This window comes from Panthera onca, chromosome E1, assembly GCF_046562875.1.
Source record: "Panthera onca isolate mPanOnc1 chromosome E1, mPanOnc1 haplotype 2, whole genome shotgun sequence".
NCBI classification, from domain to species: Eukaryota; Metazoa; Chordata; class Mammalia; order Carnivora; family Felidae; genus Panthera; species Panthera onca.
The window spans coordinates 35,980,232-35,995,624 of record NC_138352.1 but is presented as its reverse complement, the minus strand read 5'-3'; the positions used below and the strand labels follow the sequence as shown (position 1 = coordinate 35,995,624).

Sequence of the window (15,393 nt, the reverse complement as noted above, 5' to 3'; positions counted from 1 at the left end):
TGGGGGATGGGAAGCAGGCTGGGTAGGGCAGTGACAGTCCCTGCCCACTTCTGGCATCTCTGGTCCTGCAGGAGCACCCTCCAGCCATGAACCACCTGGACTCCAGCAGCAACCCGTCCTCCACCACGTCCTCCACGCCCTCCTCGCCGGCACCCTTCCCGACATCGTCCAATCCATCCAGTGCCACGACGCCCCCCAACCCGTCTCCCGGCCAGCGGGACAGCAGGTTCAACTTCCCAGGTACCACACCCTCAGGTCTTTGCGTGCGTTCACGATGGGGTGGGATACCCCTTCTCGGCACGCCCTAGCAGGCTCAAGGTGAAACGCTGCTGCCACTAAGAGCATTTGCTGGGAGCCAGGCACTGTGCCAAACTCAAGTGCGTTCCGGTATTTAAACCTGATGAGCGCTCTGATGTACGTGCTGCTTCCGTACCCGTGTTACAGATGGGGACACTGAGGCTCAGAGGAAGTGGCTTGCCCACGTGAGAGAGAGAGCCAGGATCAAAGCGAAGTCTGTCTGGCACAAGGCCTGGGGTCTTGACACAAGCCCACGCTGCCGTCCCGTGTGTGGGGTGGCCTCTCGTGGGCACTGTTCACTCAGGGCTGCTGAGCTCCCAGGAAGCATGGCAGGCAGCCCAGGGAGCGGAGGCAGGCCCAGAAGGCCCCAGACTCTGCTGCTTACCTGCTCCGTGATCTGAATAAGCTACTTAATGGGAAGCTTTTGTTCCCTTTTCCATAAAGTAAGAGACCCTGTGAAGTTGGGGTTAGGTTATGCCCACTGTGCAGATGAGGACACTGAGTCTCAGGGGAGGTGCATGCTAGAGCTGACCTCTGACTCTGCCACCGCCCCGGGCTCTGTAGGGCCGGGGTCTTCCTCCTCTCGGCCAGGCCTGGGGTGTCCCATATCTCCAAGAAGCAGAGTGGGGCCCACTCGCCTGTTTCAGGATGAGCCTAGGTCTTGGCCACCCTGGAAGCTCCTTGCAGTTGGCCTTGGCCCTCCGCGTATTTCGGATGGTAGAGGCCCAGAGGAGGCAGCAGCCACTGGGACACTCCAGTTTGCTCTGGGCCTGGTCAGGTCAGGCCTGGCCTTTGAGGCTCCAGGCCCGGGGGGACAGAAGCACAGCTTTTCCTGTGCCGGGGGACCCTCATGCAGCCTGCAGGAGGCCGGACAGCCTCTCTGGGCCCGTTTCACCAGGGGTTTCTTCTAGGGGTGCTGGGAGACCGAGATTTTGTAAGAATCTTCTCTTTTGCCTGTGCCTTCGCCTTAACACACACCTGGCTGGCTGGCTCTGTCCTGCATCATCCTGCGCACACCCCCCTCCACCCCGCCCTCCCCAGGACTGGAGCGATGGCCCATTGGAATGACCTCCTCTCCCATTCTGCTCCGTCATTATGCTCTGAAACTGGGTCTTTTGCTAAACGCCTAGTTTGGGTTTTTCTAAAAGGAAGGGCCTGTTTGAAAAACAATAGCCACAGAAAAAGCCCGTTTTGTGAGGTCAGTCAGAGCCACTCAGCTTTCACTGTGGGGGAGCGAATCAGTTTATGGGGAAAGGCTGCCCGGTACCCCTGTTTTACAACACGACAGCTGTGTCAGAGTCCAGACCCCCAGCGCGTCGCCTTCAGGGGGACCCTGAAGACAGGTGGGTTTTTGTTCTGTTTTGGATGGTGAGAAAGTTTGCTAAAGCCTCATCACCTCTGGAGGTGAATGTGGGGCCAAGGGGGTGGAGACCATTCCTCTGCACTCGGCACAATTCCCTTTTCAGTATTTCACCCTACCGGGCTCCCGCACGTTTCACAGAGAAGTGAGCCTGGGAGGTGAATGCCGTCAGCCAGGTCTCTGCAGCAGTGGGGACACGAGCTCCCAACCCCAGTCCTCCCGGGAAAGCCCCTTCCTGGGGTCTCCTGCCAGCACCCATTTCCTTTCAGTTCTTTTTCTCCTTCCTGCGTGGATCACCCTGTTCTGCCCCACCCCACCCCATAAGCAGCCCGTGCCTGGCCCCCCTCCTCCTTCGCTGCATTTGCTGTTCTGTGTGTGTGACTCACCTCCTCTTCTGTTTAAAGCTGCCTACTTCATTCATCATAGACAACAGTTTATCTTTCCAGGTGAGTCCTTTGCACGGTTCCACTAACTGGCCCTTGCTGTGGCCCCTGTGTTCAGCCCACCTGGGCATACCTTCCCCTGGGTACCTCCATGGTGCCTGAGCCTCACATGCACCTATTTTGAGAGCTGACTGTGTATCACAGCTGGGAAAAGGGAGCGGGGTGGGTAGGCTTGAGGTGGGCCCTTCACAGGGGCAGTGACTTGCCCGGAGGGACCTTGGCCTCCATCCTGTCCAGCCTGTTGCACAAAGACTATAGGCAACTTATCTGGGGTCACACAACTGACAGGTGGCGGAAATCCAGTTTGCAGGAGGGAGGGACAGACCTTCTTGCTGACGCCTTATGGGCACCTGTTAAAATATCTTCTCCTACACCGTGAGGAGGAAACTACTTACAGAAAGGGAAGACAATTTGGGGAAAGTCTGCAGCCTTCACTTGCTGGGGCTTCACCTGCCTGAGTGTTGCTGCGTGGCGCCATCTGCTGGCGATAAAGTAGAATGCAGCTTTATTTTAGAAATTTTCAAGGCGACAACTTTCAATCTCTTCTGATTGATTCCCTTCCAACAGAAACTGTTTTGTACACCTACTATGTGCCAACCTTCGCATTTGGCCATATTCATGCCCCCAAGGAGTTTTTGTGGTTAGTACTTATTTCTCCAGTTGAGGGTGACAAGCATTCATATAAGTAATTTGCAACTTTAATTCTTAATTTAGCCATATGAAGTCTCTCTGTGTTTAGACAAAGACTGTAGCTGTTTTTCTCATAGGTTAAACAGGCCCGTCTTGGCGTCATGGTCTTTTGGTTAGTCCAGGCTTTTCTGTTTGCCAGCCCGGCTCCATTAGGGGAGTGATTTGGAGCGTTTGTGGAGTTCTTACAGAACTATTAGTGTGGCTTTGCCTGGGCGTGAGCAGGCTGGCAGGGGTCAGGGCCCTGGGACTGGCCCCAGGAGGCTCTCCAAGCTGCCCCTGTGGTTTCACACCCATTTTTGTTGTGGCTCCCGTCTAAGAGCCTCCCTGGTTACCAGCTCAAGGCCCAGTGTGCAGGGGAGTCCTCAAAAGCATTGGGAAAACATGGCTCTTTTTCCAGAAGGATCCATCTTGCCTTGAAGATATGTTGGGGAAGGAGAGGGACTATATACCTGTTAAAAACAAACATGGACACATTTTGGAGCAGAACGCAAAATACACTCTAAATGTTTAAGGAAAAGCATGAGGCCTCAGAGACGCTGTTCCCTCCCACTTGGGGTGCGGTGTGGAGACATCCCCTATGCACGTGTTATCTTCTGTGGAAATATTTGAGCTGTGTTGGAGGGGTGGGAAGGTCAGGCTGGGAAGGAGGGTAGTCTGTGGACACAGGGTAGTGTTATCTTGGGGGGGCCTTGGCCGAGGCTTCCAGGACCCAGATCCCCCAGGAGTGGTGCATGTGTGCGTTTCCCTGGTAGGAAGGCCCACAGCCTCTATCAGATTCTCCAGGTCTGTGAGCTCCCAGAATGTGGCGATTCAGGTGACCTCAGAGGTAGCCTTGGATAAAGCTTTAGAGAAAGCTTGAAGTGGGGGGAGGCGTTGATGGCTGAGTTGGGGGGCTCTGTGTCCTGGAAGGCAGGGAGAGGGTGCTGACAACTCAGCCACAGCCACCTTCTTTTGTTGACAAAAGAGGAGGGAGTGAAGAGTCACAGAAGTAGCCACGGTTTTGGGGTTCCACACTGGGGTGACCGTCTGTCTGGTGTCCCCCGGATGTGGGACTTTCAGTGCTAAAACTGGGAAAGCCCCAGGCTCAGGGTCAGCCCCACCTACCCAACCTTTGGGTTCCAGGAGGTGTGGACTGTGCGTTTCTTCCTCTCCTCTGAGAGCTGCCCAAACCCGGAAGTCAAGGGGGGGGCAGGGCCTCTGGCTCCTGCCAGAAATTTCCAGCAGCTGAGCCAGACACGAGGTGTCACTAATGAGCCATCTGCAAGCCCTGCCCTGGGCCTCCGCTGGCCTCCCTGAAGGGGTCTTACTGCCTTCAGGGGATTGTTGCACCAGCTACTGCCTTTGAGCCAAGATGGAGAGTCTGACCCCCATGTAAATAATACGCAGTTTGCTTTTACCGCTTGCTTATATGGGGTCATTTGGCCACAAGGAATTGGGGTTGACTGGGGAATCCCAATCGCGTACCTGCACAGAGCTGTGGGAGCAAAACCACGTGCCGTGGAGGTTGTGTCCATGTTCCGGTTTAGGAGAAGTGCCCGGTTTAGGTGCAGCGCTGGGAGGGGCTGGCTGGGAGGGGAGGCACCGTTCTGCTGCGTGCACTTGGTAAGCACCGTGTCCGTGAGGCAGCAGGGAGGGGGTCTCATGCTTTGTGTTTGCTTTTTGTTTCCTACAGACATTTCCGCATTTCCACAGGCGGCCCCGTCCCCTGATGCAGCAGACAGTACCCGGTAGGCATCCCCACCCTGCGTTCGCTTTCTTTCCCATGGGGACCTGTTAAAGCGGGACCCACATCCCCGACCACCTCCCACTCCACCTTTAAGTCTCTGAGCTCCTGCTCTGGGCCAGCCAGCGGGGGGCACTCCTTGGGCTCACCCACTCCCCGGACCACCGACCTTGGCCAGAGGGTTTTGTCTGTCTCCTGTTGGTGTAGTCAACATTGGGTAGGGACATATGTGAACCTGGAACAGTCTTGTGACCCAAGACAGGTGGGCAGACGCCACTCAGAGTTAGAGGTGCCTACTAAAAATCGCTCCCGTTTATGGAGCCCTTTCTCCACGTCCGGCTCTGCTGAGCCCTCTGCTCAGCCTGGTAGAGGTAGGTATTAAAGTAGTTGTCATCCTTGTACAGAGGAGAAAGCCCCCACGGAGGGGTTAAGACATCAGGGTGCCTGGGTGGCTCTGGCAATTGAGCATCTGAGTCTTGATTTGGGTTCAGGCCATGATCTCTCTGTTCGTGGGATCGAGCCCCCCGTTGGGCTCCTCGCTGACAGTGAGGAACCTGCTTGGGATTCTCTCTCTCCCTTTCTCTCTGCCCCTCTCCTACTCTCCTACTCATGTGCATGTTCTGTCTCTCAAAATAAATAAACATTAAAAAAAAAAAAAGAAGAGGGGCGTCTGAGTGGCTCAGTCGGTTAAGCATCTGACTCTCGATTTCAGCTCAGGTCATGAGCTCACAGTCTGTGACAGTGAGGGTCCTGCTTGGGATTCTCCCTCTCCCTCTGCCCCTCTCCCACTCGTTTTCTCTCTCTCACCCTCAAAAGAAATAATCTGTCAAAAAAAAAAAATTGCACGAAGTCCCATGGGAGGTGACAGAGCCGGTTCTCAAGTATGATTTCAAGTCCCACGTTGTGCTCAGAACCTCTGACTGGGCACCAAGTTTGAAAGGGTCTCAGTGGTTCCTGCCCACCCCTTGTCCCCCACCACCCTCAGGTTAGTCTAAAGAAGGCTGAGGCCAAAGAAGGGAGATGGGGTTTGGTCTCTGGCCTCCTGTCTGCTTCCACGACCTCCAGACTGCCTTTCCCACAGCCAAGTGGGTCACAGTACGGATGCAGGCCTGGTGGCCCTTTCTCGGGCCTCACGATGTGGCCCTGCCCAGTTGAGAGCAGACTGACCCGCCGCCAGGGTCTCCTTGACAAACCGTGTTTTGCTCTCAGGCTCGACAACCAGCCAAAAGCAGACGTGTTGGAGGATCGTGAAGGGGAGGTGAGTGCGGGTGACGCGCAGCCCGGAGATGGTCCCTTCTCTCTCCCCTCCTCCTCGTCTCTGCGCACATAGGGGTGTGGGGAGCGCGTGGGTGCCGGGCCCTGGGAAGGGCCCTGTCAGGAGCCCGCTGCAGCAGGTGCACAGCCTAAAAGAGTGATGAGCACAGACCTTCTTTTGTTTTGTTTTGTTTTGTTTTGTTTTGTTTTGTTTTGTTTTGTTTTTGAGGTTAAAGTAAGCCCTTCATCCCCATGATTCCCACCCCTAGCCCGGAGGCCTGGGGCCCAGCCTGGGAGACTCTAGTTCAATGAGTCTGACTTGGGGCCAGGCATCTTCACGATGTCAAAGCCCCCCAAGTGATTCTGATTGGAGCCAGGGCATAGAAACCACCGTCTACATCCTTGAACCAAAGTGTCAACCGAGCCTGGCTCCCAGCAACGCACTGGGGTGTAGACCGATTTGCTCCTGCCCGGAGGACAGTCGGAAACTCTGTTTAAACAAAGAAATGCCCAGAAAGGATAAACGGGGGTGGACTCGTCTATGCCAGCGGACGCTAATTTGCTTTCCTAGCGGTTAGATGTCGTTCATCAGTCGATCTTGGAGATTCGCGAGAAGGGCCTTGGGGCCCACCTGGGCCAGGCGCCACAGTTTGTGGATGAGGACACTGAGGCCCTATGGTGCCAAGTGACCTGCCCCCTGGCCACAGCAAGCCGGAGCAGAGCTGCGGCTAGAGCCCCTGCCTCTTTCTTCCCTTACCTGGTTGGGGCTCTGGGCAGGGCAAGTTGGCTGAGCCCAGCTCTGCCGGCCCTCCCTATCCCTTCCCCCTCCTTCCAGGCCGAGGAGACAGAGGCCGGCAAGTCAGAGGCCGAGGACGACGAGGACGAGGTGGACGACTTGCCGAGCTCCCGCCGGCCCTGGCGGGGCCCCATCTCTCGCAAGGCCAGCCAGACTAGCGTGTACCTGCAGGAGTGGGACATCCCCTTTGAGCAGGTGGAGCTGGGCGAGCCCATCGGGCAGGGCCGCTGGGGCCGCGTGCACCGAGGCCGCTGGCACGGCGAGGTGGCCATCCGCCTGCTGGAGATGGACGGCCACAACCAGGACCACTTGAAGCTGTTCAAGAAAGAGGTGATGAACTACCGGCAGACGCGGCATGAGAACGTGGTGCTCTTCATGGGGGCCTGCATGAACCCACCCCATCTGGCCATCATCACCAGGTAACCTCGCCCCGGGGCCCTGTTATTTGTGTGGCGGTCTTAATGTGGAGAGGTACAACGGGGAAAGGCAAAACGGGGTCTGATTTCCCCACCACATAACCGCACTGACATTAAAAAACAAAAGAAACAAAATGATGCCTAAGGACAGAGAATATCAGGTGTTCCAGAAAGGTACAAGATGAAAGCTAGTCTCCTCCCACCCCACGTGGGTGCTTCTCCCGGGGTGCTTCTCCCCGAAGGTGGATATACTGTAAACAGATGCTTATCACGCCTTCTGTTAAAATAAAGAAATTTGTATACACTCAGGTTTTTCAAGTATCCATTCCTTTGTAAAGATAGCACAGGTCCGGGACGCCTGGGTGGCTCAGTCAGTTAATCCTCTGACTTCGGCTCAGGTCATGATCTCACGGTTCGTGGGTTCGAGCCCCATGTCGGGGCTCTGTGCCGACAGCTCAGAGCCTGGAGCCTGCTTCGGATTCTGTGTCTCCCTCTCTGCTCCTCTCCCGCCTGTGCCCTCTCTCTAAATAAATAAATATTAAAAAAAAAAAAATACAGGTCCCACTGGTTCGCACCTGCTTTCTCCACTTGAGTGCAATCTTTAACGCTCACCCCACATTCCTGGCACATAGTTGAACCCAGTGGTGTGCTCGTAAACATTGAACCTTCGATTCCTGGGTGGTGGGGAAGGAAGCCCTTGTTTGTGCATGGGTCAATTCCTGTGGTGCAAATACTCTCCCCACAGCTGATTTCAAGCTGCCACCGTGACTTCACTGAAAGTGGGCTGGGCTCTGACGGATCCCTGGTTGCCCCCAGTATATTCAGCCCGCCCTCTTTTGCTGGGCACTTTGCCGTAATGAACATCTTTGTTTCCGTATGTTGGTGAACTTCTGTGAGTACTTGTGCTGGGCGAGAGTGTACGAATGTGGTGGTCTGATGGGCATTTCTGTTTCTACTCCAGAAAGTGCTCACCCGTCCCCCCCAGCCTTCGGTGCATGACTGTCCATTCCCCCAGCACTGAGCGTGGGAGGCTGAAACGTTTTGACATTCAAACAGTTGTTGTTGGGTGTTCACTTTTTTTTTTTTTTTTTTTTTTTTTTTTACATTTATTCATTTTTGAAAGAGCACAAGCTGGGGAGGGGCAGAGACAGAGGGAGACATAGAATCCGAAGCAGGTTCCCATTTCTGAGCTGTCAGCACAGAGCCCAACGTGGGGCTCGAACCTACAATCCATGGGATCATGACCTGAGCTGAAGTCGGATGCTTAACTGACTGGGCCACCCCGGCGCCCCGGGCATTTACTTTTAACATCAGGAACTGCAAGGGGCACCTGGGTGGTTAAGCACCCAGGTCTTGAGATTTCAGCTCAGGTCTTGATCCTCAGGGTCGTGAGTTCAGGTCCCACATTGGGCTCTGGGTGTGAAGCCTATAAATGAATGAATAAATGAATAAATATATATAAAATATAAATAAATGTATAAATATTAAAAAATAATAAAAATAAATGAAAGATAAAAAACCAGAAGCGGTAACAAGAGGTTAGTGAAGGCATTTTGGAATATATACATGGAGGTTTCAAGAAGAAACTAGAAATCTCTTTAATCCTATCAACCAAGAGCCCACTCATTAACATTCTGATGATGTTCCCTGTAGCCAGACCCGGTGCTTTGAAAGAACCTTCAGCACCATCCCTCCATTCACCCCTGCAACGCCATGAGAATCTGAGTCTGCTTAAAGGGACTACACATAACAAAACATCCATTACCAGATTATGCTGAGGGCGTTAGAACACAGACGAGGAACCGTCAGTTACTATCCCAGACCCCTCGGCCGGTTCTCCAGGTCTCCGAGGCTCTAAGAATCCTATCTCCTTGGAGAATTTCCTAAAACTAGCTTCTTCATGAGATGCCTTAACTGAACTTTTCCCAGGAACAGGGGAGTGAGCTATACATTCTCTCCGGGTCCTTGCTCAGCCCAGGTTTTAGGAGTCAATGCAGGAGGAGGCCTGAAAATGTGAGCCCATTTTCCAATAATCACTCTGACACCCCTGATGATGCCACCCTCCTCCTGCACACTCCTATATGGTAATAAAATGTCTGTGATCAGAAAACAGCAAAAAGATCGTGCACATCATCATGGAGAGCCCCAAATGTTGTCCAGTTGTAGTCCTAAAAGGCCAGATTCTTCCCTGAGTTTGAGGGGGCACGTTCCCGCCTTGAATCCCCTGAGGCTGGGCTGCTCTCTGGGTTGCCACGAGCCTTGGTGCACTGGGTTTCCTGTTCTGGGGTGGGCAGGGCCTGGGCCTCAGGAAACAAGGTGCATGTGTGTGTGATTTTGCACGCTCAGGCCTGGCCAGGAAGGAATGGGCGTCAGGCTTGGGTAAGAGCAAGGATTCCGGTGCTCACCAGTCCAGGGGATGGAGAGGGTCCTCCACTCTGGCCGCAAGGGCTGGGGTCGAGCTGCGCTGGCCCCACACCTCTGTCTGACCCCACCACTCTCCACAGCTTCTGCAAGGGGCGGACATTGCACTCATTTGTGAGGGACCCCAAGACGTCTCTGGACATCAACAAGACCAGACAGATTGCTCAGGAGATCATCAAGGTAAAGGATGAGCCGGCTGGTCCCGGGGTTCCTGGCCTTCCTCCTGCTCCGTCTCTTCCTGTAGCTGGAGCACCTCAAGGGTGGGCCCCCGTCTCCTTCCCTCTGTCCGTGTCTCATCCACTCAGAGCCAGGAGCTAGACGCCCAGTCTGTGATGACGGACGAATTGGAGCACGGCAGGCTTTAAGGGTTTGAATCCTGGTCGCACCAGCTGTGTGACTTTGGGCGGGTCAATGAGCCTCTCTGAGCCTTGACTTCCTCTTCAGTAAGCCAGTAAGATGGGGCTTCCAATATAGCCTCCCCCATTGGATTAGTGCTGGAGCAGAATGGAATAATCCGCTGAGGGCCCACTGGGCACAGGGCATGGCGCTTGATGAGCGTCTTTGAACTGATTGAGGGCAGTGTGAAAGCACCCACGCTTTTCTGCCTTCAGGTTTCCAAATCCAAGTTTCGTGAGGACCAGCCCTCAGGCAGCCTGCCTTCCTCCCTCCCTCCCTCCCTCCCTTCCTTCCTCCCTTCCTTCCTCCCTTCCTTGTTTTGTTTATTAAGTTTTTTGTTTATTGGTGGCTTTAAATTCTATTTATTTATTTATTTATCTATCTATTTATTTATTTATAGTAATTAAACACAAATGAAAGAAAAGCTTATTTATAAGTTGCTTCATTCAGCAACCTAGCAGGCTTGGATAAAAGCCAGACTGCTGCTGGGGAGGAGCTCCTCTTTTCTTGTTTTTGTTGAAAAGCTTGCTCGTAGGACCCCCCTGCAGCTCCCTGTCTCCCGCCTCCGCTCCCACCTTTCCTTTTTCTCCCTCCCTCCCGCCATCCACCGTGCATGTGTGCATGCGTGCGGGTCTTTAGCAAGGAAGAGACACAAGTCATCAGTGACTTCTATGCGCGAATCAAGATTTCCACGTGTTGTGACATGTCCATGTGGCTAAATTAATGAATTAAATTTCAAAGCCTCTCCGTTAAAACCCCACATTTATGCCTTCGTTTGCAGCATGTCTCCTTTTGGAGGAGGTGGAGGGAGCCGCTGGGTGTTACACCTACTTCATGTTGTCCCCTGACTTGCTGGGCCCTGCTCCCCACTGTCTCCCCTGCCCTGCCTCCCTCCCCCGCACCAAACTGTTTTCCTCTCCTTACGGTCCATACTCTGGGGCGTCTGTATGGTTGCTGACCAGCTGAGGTCAGATGAAGGAGCCATCTGGAAGATTCTAGGGGCAGACGAGAGAAGTTACTCAAAGATTTTGGAGCCATAGAGCCGGAAGCCGCCTCTCTGCTGGCTCGTTTGGTTTTCCACCTGCTGAAACGCTGTCCTCCCTAAGCCACTTTCTTTTGTTCTCATCTTTGGCGTCTTGAGGTTCAAAATACGAGAACAGGGTCCTGTCCTTTGGCTAGGTTTGTGATTGGGGAGCTACTCTGGAGACCCCGAGATACCGTGAGAAGGGAGGGGATTTGTGCTCCAGACCTGAGCATTTATTTTTTATTTTATTTGAAAAAAAATTTTTTTAATGTTTATTTAATTTCGAGAGAGTGTGTGAGTGGGGGAGAGGCAGAGAGAGAGGGAGACACAGAATCTGAAGCAGGCTCCAGGTTCCGAGCTGTCCACACAGAGCCTGACACGGGGCTCGAACCCACAAACCACGAGATTGTGACCTGAGCCAAAGTTGGACGCTTAACTGACTGAGCCACCCGGGTGCCCTGTAGACCTGGGCACTTAAATCGCATCTCTTGAAGCTGGCCTTTCAAGCCCGTGGTACGTCTTCTGTACACAAGGCTCAGAGTGGCACAGCCACTCGTCCTCGGTCATGTAGCTGGTCCCTGTTTGGCCCCGGGTGGTGTCTTTCGTCCCTGAGGAAGGCTTGTGCCTTGGTTGGGTTTGGGAAAGGGGCAGATAGTCTAGGAATGACCCTCTTGCATTCAGGATGGACTTTGGGGAAGGAGCAAGTCAGTCTTTCCCGGGGCTCTCTGCACAGCGTGGGTGAGAGCTCTCCTGAAAGCCTTGGGAGGTGGTGGGGGGGTGCTACCACAGACCCCACGCCCTCCCCATCTCCGGCCTCGTGTAAATTCTTCTCTGATGCTCTCCAGACCCCCTCGGACCGAGCTCTGGCCTCAGCTGGCTTCTGTGTCGCGGCTCGTTCTTTCTGTTCCCTAAACGTGGTCTGTTTACTTGTCCACTTCTCACCCCAAGTAGCTTTAAAGCCAGAAGGACTCTCGTAATGTGGGAGGCGTCCTCCACGTGGGCGGTTGAGAGGTGGCCTTACATGCGCCTCTTTCTGAGCTGGCGGGATGGCCACTTCAGCGGTGGCAGCTGCCCCCGTTCTGGAGGGCATCGGGGGAGTACGTGGGAGTCCTGAGTTTCGTGTCAGAAGACAGTTGGACCTTGGGTGAGAGCGTGCCTGCGTCAGGTGGCCTGTGTCCCATACAGACACTGGGACCACCTGAATTTGGGGGCCCCCTCTCTGGGAATTCATCTCTGTTCCCCAGCCTGAGCCCTTGCCTAGCTTACGGGTAGAGGCCAGTTGGTGTGAAGCCTGATAGAGACCCTGTAGATCACCCGATTGCTGTATGACTTAACGTGGGGGGTATCACGGCTCTTTATACATTTCCTGACCCCCCCAGCTCCCCACCCGTCACCCTCTCCACACCTTAGCTAAGCATACAGTGCCCTTTGGACAGCACAGTGCCACGGACTAGCCTGAACCAGGCCTCAGCAATGCTGTTTAACTGCTGTGTGGCCTGGGGCAAGTGACTTCCCCTCTCTGAGGCTCGGTTTCCTCATCTGTAAAATGGAGATAATTCGACCGCATAGGATTTTGAAGATCCCATGAGGCGACGTGGGGAGGGTGTCCAGCTCACTGCCCAGCCCAGGTGGGCAGCCCAAGGTGAATCCTTGTCACTCGTCTTCCCGCCCCGCCGACGTGAGGCTCGCTGTTTTCCAGGGCATGGGATATCTACATGCCAAGGGCATTGTGCACAAAGATCTCAAATCCAAGAACGTCTTCTATGACAACGGCAAAGTGGTCATCACAGACTTCGGGCTGTTTGGGATCTCGGGCGTGGTCCGAGAGGGACGGTGAGTTGGCCTTGGGCGTCTGGACGGAACGAGGAGGAACTGGGTGGTGCCGGCCAGGCTCCGAGGTGCAGCTGAGGTCTGGGCACTTGCTATCTGTTGCTGAGGAGCTGCCCTCCCTACAGGAAAGGCCAGGTTTGCTTAGGTCCTGTCCTTAGGGTTCTGGTCCCGAGTCAGGCATGGGTCATGTTTGGGTCCCTCATACGTGGCGCTTCATTCTCAGGCTGACCCCGTGGAGGCTGGGTCCCCTTGCTCACATGTGACCTATTTGCTCACTGACTTGGACAGGGGACGAGGGTTCATGTCCCCAGTATGAGGAAGAGCATCAGGTTTTATTTCCCCAAATCTTGAAAGGTGGGGGTGGGGAGAAAGGCTCTTCTCCAAGAATCTGGGGGACCTCCAGGAGGGAGAGTGGCAGTCAGGCTGGAGATCGAGCCCCAGGCCAGGTTGTAAGATACACAGGCAGACTGATTTCCTTTCTTGTAGACACTCCACTCTCCCAGGCTGGAGAATCAATCAGCTCCCTGCTAATACCTGCTTTCCTAGAAAAACCGGGTTATCCCTCTTCTGTAACGTCCCCCCAAAGCACCGGTGCCTTGGCCAAGTGCAGGATCAGTGTGCTTGGATCAGTTTTCGGGGCCACGCATGGGTGGGGTGCTGGCCCTGGGGCACCCGTGTGCCGGGCTGCCTCTTTGCTGCTGGCTGAAAGGCCCCCATGTCCTTGTTCTGACTTCTTGGCCTCCAGGCGTGAGAACCAGCTGAAGCTGTCACATGACTGGCTGTGCTACTTGGCCCCGGAGATTGTCCGCGAGATGACCCCCGGGAAGGACGAGGACCAGCTGCCGTTCTCCAAAGCTGCTGACGTCTATGCATTTGGGTGAGGAAGACCCACGCGTCCCTCTCTTTTGGGGCTCTGAGGCCAAGAGTGACCGAAAGAAAGGGCACGGCTGACCTTGGGGGCAGGGAGGGGGTGATGTCGTGCTTCAAGTCCTGATTCTGCCGCTTATTGGCTAAGGAACCACATCCTTGACCTTCTCTTTCCCCAGCTGTAAAATGGGAAGAATAATGGTACCTCCTCTAAGGTTTCATGAGGACTAAGGTAATTTCTGGGTGTCTGTCTCACCCAGTGCCCCGTGGAGATGCTGACCAGAGCTAAGAATTGTCCCTCTGGGAGAACCAGGGGGTCCTGCCAGCCAGCCTCTAGTGCCCCCATGAAGCTAACCAAGAGAAAAATAAAAATATAGACACATAACGTGAGCCAGATACAGAATTTAAAGTTTTCTCTTAGCCATGCTAAAAAAAAAAGAAAAATAGATAAAATCTGTTTTGATAATGTGTTTAGCTCAATATATCCAAAATATTATCATTTCAACATGTAATCAAAATTTAAAAATTAAGGAGCTATTTTACCCAACGAAGTTTCCAAACTTTGGAGAGTACTTTGCACCCGCAGCACATCTCAGGTCCACTCTCCACATTTCAGTTGCTCGATAGCCCCCCGTGGCTAGTGGCCCCTGCACTGAACAGTGGGGGTCTAACGGAGAAGGTCAAGATGAGTCAGGAAAGGTGAGGGAGCTTGGAGAGGCTGAGTGAGGGCCTCACCCTGTCATCTCTGGGTGTCCTTTCCCCTGAGGGTAGTTTCTTCCTCTCCTTACCTTGAACTCTTACTTAGCACCTGTGTGCGTGCCAGGCGCTGGGCTTGGCCTTTGTTACTCCTCAGACAACCTTGGACGTAGGCATCAGCCCAACTGAGGCTAGACATTTGTAGCAGGATATCTGTTCGGAGCCTGTGCAGCCTCAGACTTTCCATCACAACAGATGTGTAGGGCCACGGGTCCCCTTGTGACTGGAAGGAGCTGCTGGGATGCCATCATGGTATCTCTGGGAGCCTGGTGGGTGGGGAAAGCTGGGGGAGGATCCCGGATGCTCTGGCTGGGTTCCTCACACTGTGGCAGCAGGAGCCCCCCCGCCCCGGGCACGAGCTGGGCTGAGCGGTTCAGGAGCTCACGCTGCATGGGTGGTCCCCACAGGACTGTTTGGTATGAACTTCAAGCAAGAGACTGGCCCTTTAAGAACCAAGCTGCAGAGGCCTTGATCTGGCAGATTGGAAGCGGAGAGGGAATGAAGCGCGTCCTGGCCTCCGTCAGCCTGGGGAAGGAAGTCACTGTGAGTAGCCCCCTGTTCTTAGAGAGGGACGGAGGGCTAGAGGGAGGGAGGCTGGGTACACAGCAGGTGTACCCTTCTTCATTTACTCACCTGAGAAAGGGGACCCACCAGGAGGCAGAAGTATGCTGGGCAGGCCTCTTTGCTGCTGGCTAAAAGGTCTGTGTCCTTTATTATCCAACTGTTTTTCTTTATACAAAACCATGGTCTTTAAAAAAAAATAGTGGGTGGCGGCGGGGGAGGGGGTGGTGGGAGGCATCTGGGTGGCTCAGTCAGTTAAGCATCAGACTTCAGCTCAGGTCAGGATCTCATGGTTCGTGGATTCGAGCCCCGTGTCGGGCTCTGGGCTGACAGCTCGGAGCCTGGAGCCTGCTTCGGATTCTGTGTCTCCCTCTCTCTCTGCCCCTCCCTGGCTTGCACTCTGTCTCCCTCTGTCACTCAAAAATAAACGTTAAAAAAAAAAAAGACTGGAAAGAAATAAAAATAAAGGTAATGCTTTTAACTGAATTGTGAGTTGAAAAGATAGTAAAACCCCGTCTGTTACTTACATGAAAGAAGGTGATCGATGCACAGAGCACAA

General features: G+C 54.0%; 1 protein-coding gene across 2 annotated transcripts in view; it reads left to right on the top strand.

Moving 5' to 3' along the window:
- Positions 1-15,393, top strand: part of KSR1 (kinase suppressor of ras 1) — a 162,135-nt gene that overhangs the window by 133,719 nt on the left and 13,023 nt on the right. For both annotated transcript variants that reach the window (XM_078437518.2, XM_078437519.2), the window contains exons 10-18: positions 72-240; positions 2,062-2,103; positions 4,463-4,517; positions 5,723-5,771; positions 6,603-6,982; positions 9,484-9,580; positions 12,520-12,653; positions 13,396-13,527; positions 14,681-14,816. In XM_078437518.2, coding sequence (XP_078293644.1) covers positions 72-240; positions 2,062-2,103; positions 4,463-4,517; positions 5,723-5,771; positions 6,603-6,982; positions 9,484-9,580; positions 12,520-12,653; positions 13,396-13,527; positions 14,681-14,816 — 1,194 coding nt within the window. The remainder of the gene's footprint in view (positions 1-71; positions 241-2,061; positions 2,104-4,462; positions 4,518-5,722; positions 5,772-6,602; positions 6,983-9,483; positions 9,581-12,519; positions 12,654-13,395; positions 13,528-14,680; positions 14,817-15,393) is intronic.